The sequence below is a fragment of the Eschrichtius robustus genome, chromosome 13, assembly GCF_028021215.1.
Source record: "Eschrichtius robustus isolate mEscRob2 chromosome 13, mEscRob2.pri, whole genome shotgun sequence".
Lineage (NCBI taxonomy): Eukaryota > Metazoa > Chordata > Mammalia > Artiodactyla > Eschrichtiidae > Eschrichtius > Eschrichtius robustus.
This window is the reverse complement of record NC_090836.1, coordinates 44,356,931-44,365,700: the sequence shown is the minus strand read 5'-3', so window position 1 is coordinate 44,365,700 and position 8,770 is coordinate 44,356,931. Positions and strand designations below refer to the sequence as shown.

The following is an 8,770-nucleotide window of genomic DNA, read 5'->3' as shown; positions in this document are numbered from 1 at the left end:
GCCAAGACATCTGGGCTGCAAGGCAAGTTTATCCCTACCTGAGCAGAGCCTGCCAGGAAGAAAGTGGTTGCACCCCACACCGCTGTGCAGGTGTGCCGGTGAGCTCACAGCTGCCCCTCAGGCATGCCCAGCCCACTTAATCATTCACAGCTCGACAACTCTCCCGCCCAACCCAGGTCTAGAGGATAAAAGGATGGCTTGCCGCTCCTGGCTAACAGAGCCACGTCCTGCGTCCTGTCCTGCTCTGTTCTTTCTCTCCAGCACCTCGTGACCGCTAGTGCCCACTACTCTTGCTCCACCGGGAACAAGCCATCATGTCTCGCCAGTCGAGCGTGTCCTTCCGGAGCGGGGGCGGCCGTAGCTTCAGCACCGCCTCTGCCATCACCCCGTCTGTCTCCCGCACCAGTTTCACCTCTGTGTCCCGGTCCGGGGGTGGAGGTGGCGGCTTTTGCAGGGTCGGCCCTGGGGGTGCTTACGGTGCGGGTGGCTATGGCAGCCGGAGCCTCTACAACCTGGGGGGCTCCAAGAGGATCTCCATCGGCAGTAGCGGCGGTGGCTTCAGGAACCGAGTTTGTGCCACCGGTGCTGGAGGCAGCTATGGCTTTGGAGGTGGAACCGGGAGTGGATTTGGTTTTGGCAGTGGAGCTGGTGGTGGCTTTGGGTTCGGTGGTGGATCTGGCTTTGGAGGTGGCTATGGGGGCCCTGGCATGCCCGTCTGTCCCCCTGGAGGCATCCAAGAGGTCACCATCAACCAGAGTCTCCTGACTCCCCTCAACCTGCAAATTGACCCCACCATCCAGCGAGTCAGGACTGAGGAGCGGGAGCAGATCAAGACCCTCAACAACAGGTTCGCCTCCTTCATCGACAAGGTGAGACATGATTCTTTGTGAAAAACTGCTATGAGTGTGGAATAAGTGTCAAAGAAAGTGGAAAGAGGGGCAATTTCCTGACTTTGTGCAAATATCTTCATAGTTTGCCGTTATGTTTTTCTCTTTGTTTCTGTGTCCTGGATTTGTGGCCTGCTTTCTTAATTAGACTGGCAGCTTGGAAGAGAAGGTCTTAATTCTTCCCCTTCAGAGATAACCTCACAAGGGATCCTTGCTTACTGTTGGGCAGAGAGGTATATTCTGTGCTCCAGGTAACAGGGCTGATTGCACAGAAAGGTGGCTGAGTTCATTGGGCAGCAGCCTGAGTGCTTTTGCAGCCACCCCTGCACCGGGCCACTCTCTGCCCAGCCGTGCCCACTGCTATCTGTGCCCTGGAGAAGTGTCCTGTCTCCCCTAGAAGAGTGAGTTTAAACGCTTCACTCTGGACCTGCCCTCTGGGGCCCAGGTCCAAGCACTGCCCATCATGGGAAGGTTTAGGGGGACAGAATGAGATGGGAGGAAAACTGGGAAATTGATCACTGAAACATGAAATCCAAGTTTGTCCATCTTCGAACTCTGTCCCCTCCAGGTGCGGTTCCTGGAACAGCAGAACAAGGTCCTGGACACCAAGTGGACCCTGCTGCAGGAGCAGGGCACCAGGACCGTGAAGCAGAACCTGGAGCCTCTGTTTGAGCAGTACATCAACAATCTCAGGAGACAGCTGGATGGTATCCTGGGGGAGAGAGGTCGCCTGGACTCAGAGCTGAGGAACATGCAGGACTTGGTGGAGGACTTCAAGAACAAGTGAGTTGGGGTGGAGTGGAGACAGGGTCGGGTCTTGGCATCAGATGTACTTTATAACCAGACTACTGCTTATGCCTTTCCCAAGGGGTGAAATCATATACCTTCCATGGACGCCTAAAGTACTGGAAAAAAATCCAGGTCGGTGTTTAGAAAGTTCTAGCTGCAAGCTCAGTCTCTCTGCGAGGCACTTAGCCTCCAGCCAGAGTAACAAACTCAGCACCCTTGGTACCACTTGGTGGAAAAAGCAGTCATGTAATCCTTGCTTTATGGGGCTTTTCTCCCCAATACACTCAAAGCACACAGCATTGGCTTTTTGATGGATTCCCCCCAAAGCAGGAACTGATGACGTAACCTAGTTTGGTAGCTCAAAGTATTTCTTTAGTCCTTATGAGCCAGCAGCGGGGTTGCTAATTTTTTGGTTTTTTTCAAAGGCTATGAAAGCTGAAAAAAAAAAAAAAAAGCATTACAGAAATTGACTAGATGTGGAGTTGGGGAGAAACAGCACAGCTTTTCTATAGGAATGTTCTTGAAGCAACTGAATTATAGCAATAAAACAATAGTTATCTGCTAGACAATTATAGAGAAAACAGTACCCTAATGGGTAAGGACCTTGCCCAAAGGCTCACCCTCCCAGTGTCCCTCCCTCTCTGCCTATATGATGTGAGAAGCCCCTTTTGGTGGGAAAGCAGGCTCACAGTTGACTTTATGCAGTACAGACCCCAGACCTCATCCTTTGATAAGCACTTCTCATCCTTTTTACCACCAGGTATGAAGATGAAATCAACAAGCGTACCACCGCCGAGAATGAGTTTGTGATGCTGAAGAAGGTATGTGGGTAGCAGAGAACCTGTTGCCTGTGGCAGTGCTCACTTAAGGTGTTGTTCATTTAGGTCAGGGTGGAAATGGGGTGCGGTGCCAACCATCCCTGTTTCTCTAGGATGTGGACGCCGCCTACATGAACAAGGTGGAGCTAGAGGCCAAGGTCGATGCACTGATGGACGAGATCAACTTCTTGAAGATGTTCTTTGAGGCGGTAAGAAATGCCCCCTATTCGGGACCCAGAGAGATGGCCACGGGGACACCACCAGGGATTAGGGTCTCCAGGGTTAAGTGACTTTCAGTGGTTCCTAAGCTATGGGCACATTTTTGTCTTTCCTACTCCTTTAGTACTATTCACATTACTTAATAAAGCCAATTCTTTTTTTTTTTTAAGTCAAATTTAAAGCAAAAGACCGCTTCAGTAATCATTTTGCAGAGCGAGATTTAGAATGAGTTATTAGAGCCCCAGGTATACCCTTCCCAGCCACCTCCCCTTTCTGGAGTATCATCCCGTCTTTATTTACTCCCAGCATGGCAGACCACACAACTAGATTCTTTTTTTTTCTTTCCTTTTTTTAAAACATCTTTATTGGAGTATAATTGCTTTACATCGTTGAGTTACTTGCTGCTGTATAACAAAGTGAATCAGCTATACGTACACATATATTCCCATATCCCATCCCTCTTGCGGTCTCCCTCCCACCCTCCCTCTCCCTCCTCTCTAGGTGGTCCCAAAGCACTGAGCTGATCTCCCTGTGCTATGCGGCTGCTTCCCACTAGTTATCTATTTTACGTTTGGTAGTGTATATATGTCCATGCCACTCTCTCACTTCGTCCCAGCTTACCCTTCCCCCTCCCCGTGTCCTCAAGTCCATTCTCTACGTCTGTGTCTTTATTCCTGTCCTGTCCTTAGGTTCTTCAGAACTTTTTTTTTTTTAGATTCCATACATATGTGTTAGTATACAGTATTTGTTTTTCTCTTTCTGACTTACTTCACTCTGTATGACAGACTCTAGGTCCATCCACCTCACTACAAATAACTCAATTTTGTTTAAAATAAGTTATGACCTAAGAAGATTCAAGCCTGAGAGGTTACACGGTAGCGGTTTCTTGATGTTCAGAGTTGTTAAATTTAAAAAAAATAGATTTAGTAGTGATTTGGAATATTTATTTATTTATTAAATTTTATTTATTTATTTATTTATTTATTTATTTATTTATTTTTGGCTGTGTTGGGTCTTCGTTTCTGTGCGAGGGCTTTCTCCAGCTGTGGCGAGGGGGGGGCCACTCTTCATCGCGGTGCGCGGGCCTCTCACTATCGCGGCCTCTCCCGTTGCAGACCACAGGCTCCAGACACGCAGGCTCAGTAGTTGTGGCTCACGGGGCCAGCCGCTCCGCGGCATGTGGGATCCTTCCAGACCAGACCTCGAACCCGCGTCCCCCGCATTGGCAGGCAGACTCTCAACCACTGTGCCACCAGGGAAGCCCTGGATTATTTATTAACTGACCTAAGTTTTTTATGTAGGTGGTTATTCTTATTTTTCTCAAGTCGACATAACACAATGAGTAGAAGATTTGAATGGACCTGCTATTAAATAACACGGACTCCCATGACTGACTTGAAATCTCCCCGCAGGAGCTGTCCCAGATACAGACGCACATCTCAGACACGTCCGTGGTCCTGTCCATGGACAACAACCGCTGCCTGGACCTGGACAGCATCATCGCCGAGGTCAAGGCCCAGTACGAGGAGATCGCCAACCGCAGCCGCACGGAAGCCGAGTCCTGGTACCAGACCAAGGTGGGTGCTGTGGCGAATGTGCGAGTGTGTCCTGAGCGAGGGACGGACACATGTCTAGAATTCCAGGCCATGACCAAATGCTAAGGATGTGGCTCCTGAGACTGGCTGAGGCCTACCGGGAGGAGTTATGGGAACAGTCATGCATGCATCTGCCACATAAATTCAGGAACATTAGAGAACATCTCACTGAGTTTCACACCAGTGTCTCTAGAAAAGCAAAGGCAAAAAGAGCAGATTATTGAAGACCAGCCCCGGGCCCCCAGTAACTACACCACTTGCCACCTCTTGGTAGCTCCCGCCTGTGAACCTGGGAAAGTGTTTCCATCCTCATATAAATGGACTCTTTCCTCTTTTCTGGTGGCATCAGTACGAGGAGCTGCAGCAGACTGCGGGCCGGCACGGCGACGATCTCCGCAACACCAAGCATGAGATCTCCGAGATGAACAGGATGATCCAGAGGCTGAGATCCGATATCGACAACGTCAAGAAGCAGGTAGGGAAAGAAGGCAGAGTATGGGACTCAACTTTGAAAGGCAGAGTATGGGACTCAACTTTGAAAGGCAGAGTATGGGACTCAACTTTGAAAGGGAGACCTATTTTGTTTTGTTTTACGTTTTCTAAGTATACACACACATACACACACACAGAGCTGGAGCAAGTACCAGCATTTCAATATTCCACCATCCACAATGACCAGGACAAATGTGCTGGCTTCTCTCTGGAATCTCAGAAAGAGACACTGCAGGCCCAGCTCAGCCTCTAAAGGGTCCCCACCCTTCCTTCCTTCCCCTCTAGTGCACCAACCTGCAGAACGCCATCGCCGATGCTGAGCAGCGTGGGGAGCTGGCCCTCAAGGACGCCAGGAACAAGCTGACCGAGCTGGAGGACGCCCTGCAGAAGGCCAAGCAGGACATGGCGCGGCTACTGAAGGACTACCAGGAGCTCATGAACACCAAGCTGTCTCTGGACGTGGAGATCGCCACCTACAGGAAGCTGCTGGAGGGCGAGGAGTGCAGGTGGGTGACACGGCCGACATCACGAGCCCACGATGGGCTCACATTTGATAAAGTGGAGCTTCTTCTTCACTGCAGGGTGTCAAACACACACACAGGTGGCCACTATCTTGTGCATGATGATTATCCATCATTAATCCGATGATCCAATCCAATCCAATCTGACACCTGGGCATACAGCTGACCTACACAATGTGACCTCAACTCACTTTCTGACCCTATTCCCACCACCAGTATTCTTGAATGCTGCCTCTCCTTCAAACAACCCAGCAACCCAGCAAATGTCTTCCCCATTCTTCAGGTGCTTCTTCCTTCAGGAAGTCTTTCATGATTACTCCAGCTGAGTTAAACTCACCTGCCTTTGGATTCTCAAACTACTGGGTTTTCTTCAGTCTTCTGACACTGCCCACCGCCTACGTCCTGTCTGAAGTATTTCTGTCCAGGCCAAGTCTTCTCACAGGACGTAAGCTCCTACAAGGCGAAAACTGCTTCCTACATATTCACAGTTCCCACAGCCTCTCCCTCACGTTTTCCGTATAATGGGTAGAGGACAGTGTGAATTATAAGCTTCCTTTGATAACCTGTTTCTAGATCAAGACCTCTTCCTTGGGAAGTCCCTCCAGAGAACTGTCTCTTTCTCTAATTTAAGCAGTTTTTCAGGCATGCAGTCTCCTTGCTCAGAAAACAAGTTCTAAACATGACTATGGGAGTTATCCATACAGACTAATGCTGTCTTTGGGGGGAGTTTTTAACTCTTATTTCAATTTTTCCCCTTTCAGACTGAGTGGAGAAGGAGTTGGACCAGTCAACATCTGTAAGTAACTTTGAACAGACATTCACAATGATGACAATATGGGGTACTTGGTGTCAACTCAGAATCCTGCTATTTCTAGATACCAGACACTCCCATCCCCAAAATGGTTATTTAATACACTTAGTGAGAAGCAGGTGGTGGAGGGGAAAGAACGCAGGTTGAGACAGGAAGCAACAGGGCTCATGTCTTATCTCCTAAAGAGCAGGCCGTGTATCTTACCTATCTTGGACCCTGTTCCCCTGCCTTGCCCTGACCCCCATCCCCTGATGACTTAGCACTGTCCCTTGCCTACTGTGTTCACCAGCTTTCTGTTAGGGATCTTCACTAAATGACTTAGCTCTTCTGGGCCTCATCTGCTGCTCTGTAAAAGGGGCCAAGTACAGTGCCGACACCAGCAGGATCAAATAAATTAGATGCCTAGGCTCTAATCTGGCAGACTGGTCTCACCAGGTTCTCCCTCCTTTCTCCACAGCTTTTGTCACGAACACCGTCTCCTCTGCCTACGGCAGTGGCGGCAGCTTTGGCGGCGGCTTTGGCAGCGGCCTCGGCGGCGGCCTCGGCAGTGGTCTTGGCAGCGGCCTTGGTGGAGGCGGTGGCGGCTTCTACTCCAGCAGCAGCGGGGGCGTCGGCCTAGGCAGTGGGCTCGGTGTGGGGGGCTCCGGCTTCAGTGCGAGCAGTGGCCGAAGCCTGGGCTTTGGCAGTGGCGGGGGCAGCAGCTCCAACGTCAAGTTTGTCTCCACCACCTCGTCCTCCCGGAAGAGCTTCAAGAGCTAAGAGCCTGCGGCAGGTCACTGTCTCCCAAGTGCAGAAGCCGGCCGTGGCAACAGCCTCTTCTAGGTGGTGGCCCAAGCCAAGTTTTCTCTTTTTCTGGAGTCTAGTCGACCAAGTCTATCGCAGACCCACATTCTTTGATTCCTGAAAGGCCCAATCCCCAGTCTCTAGCCTGCTGTGTCCTGATTCTATGCTCTGCTTGCAATTAGCCTTTGGGTCTCTACAGCCTGGTCCTCGGTGACAGAAGAATCCAATGTTTTCCGGTATTGAAACCATCAGAACAGAGTCCCTACCCCAATCCTATCTGGTCTATCTCCAGAGTGTGTTCAATAAAATGCTTTTATAATATAAGCTGTTGGGAAGAATTGTTTTTTCAAGATCAACAACCAACCTAGAGAACCCCTGTGGGTCCACCTGTCCAGGTGTGATTTGTTCCTTGCATGATTCACAGGGAGACGGAATGGCCTTGGAGGGAAAGTGGTCCTCGTGGGCGGTCCAGAGACTCCAGGAGGCATGAGAAGTGGATGCCGAATCCTCTAGAATGAAGGAGTCTCTGGAGGGTACGAAGGGGAGGGTTCCTTGTTTCGACAGATTACAGAGCTGTTTGTTGGAGGGGGGCCCCAATGAAGGTGGGCCAACTTGCAAGTAACGACATAATGTGCTTAAGTCAAATTTGTAAATAAGGAATATGTTGCCTTGAAACCCCACAAAGGCCCAAAAGATATTGGGCCTGTTCTAATAATGTGGGTGCTGAGAGTGTCAATAGCTTATAGTTTCTTAACAGCGTCAGGCATGAAGTAGCCCTCGGATTAGCAAATAATTTCAAGAATTTAATGGAGGTGACCGGAACTTGCACTATGTGTCGGACAATGGCCCATCCTCTTTTTCTGAACTTCTTTGTGAGTCTTTGTTGGTCCTGAATGGGTACGTTTAATGAATCTTTTTGAAGGGGGATTTAGCAATGCAATATCATACCTATGCTCCTGGGGAAAGTCAGATGCATTTAAAATCTTGCCTGCAAAAACTGTGTGTGATGGCAGGGCTGTTGAGGTACCTCACCAGCGTCTGGGTAGAGATGGATTGTGCCCCTTCTGAGGTGAAAGCAAACTGTGATGGAGAGGCTGTTGCAATGGGCACTGAACAGAACATTATTAGCCAAATCCACAAGAGCAAAATATCTACCAGTTGCTGATTGAACAGAGTCAGCGATTTCAATAATATTGGATAGTGAGCCTTAACGGGAGTGACCATGGCATTAGCGTTGTGGTAATCCACTGCCAGGCACCTTTATTCTTTCCACGTTTAAAAGTAGGCCAAATTGAGTTGTTGAATGGAGAAACAGCGGGCATAATCACCCCATTCTCTAAATATATTCCCTTTAATGGGTTTGACCTTTGAAGGCCCTGTTTTCATTTACATTGGGACATATTAACAATTTTAACTGGGGGAAGGTCCATGGAGTCCCATTGTGACAAGCCAATTTGTTAGTGTCAAGGATTTAATTTAGTTTTAGGTTTGTTACTCACTGGATCAGAGTGCCCATGACCACTATGAGATATACTGGTGGGGGGTGTGGGCAATGATCTTGTGAAATTTAGGCAAGTCAGTAGTTCTGATAATTAAGGTGAGGCATACTTGTTTGTTCTCTCTTTTGTGTTCAATAACTTCCTCAAGATTACAGGGGGGTACCTTGTTTAAATTTAGTGAGATCCCCAGTATAATATGAGCTCCAGTATGGATTAAGGCCATGAAGATTTGCCAATTGGTGTATTTCAACAGACATTAAAGTTAATTCAGAACCTATGCAGTAGAGGTGCAAAGCCAATCCACACCCCTTTATATCTTTTTTTATGTATTAATTCTTTCAGTAAATTTTGGATTT

At 48.9% G+C, this 8,770-nt stretch overlaps 1 protein-coding gene across 1 annotated transcript; it reads left to right on the top strand.

Annotated features, from left to right (window-relative positions):
* Nucleotides 1-273: 273 nt before the first annotated feature.
* On the top strand, nucleotides 274-6,891 carry LOC137775932 (keratin, type II cytoskeletal 5). Its single transcript, XM_068562084.1, has 9 exons — nucleotides 274-869; nucleotides 1,456-1,670; nucleotides 2,437-2,497; nucleotides 2,608-2,703; nucleotides 4,126-4,290; nucleotides 4,658-4,783; nucleotides 5,086-5,306; nucleotides 6,083-6,117; nucleotides 6,590-6,891. The coding sequence occupies exons 1-9, from the start codon at nucleotides 315-317 to the stop codon at nucleotides 6,889-6,891; spliced, it is 1,776 nt and encodes a 591-aa protein (XP_068418185.1). The 5' UTR covers nucleotides 274-314.
* The last annotated feature ends 1,879 nt before the right edge of the window (nucleotides 6,892-8,770 follow it).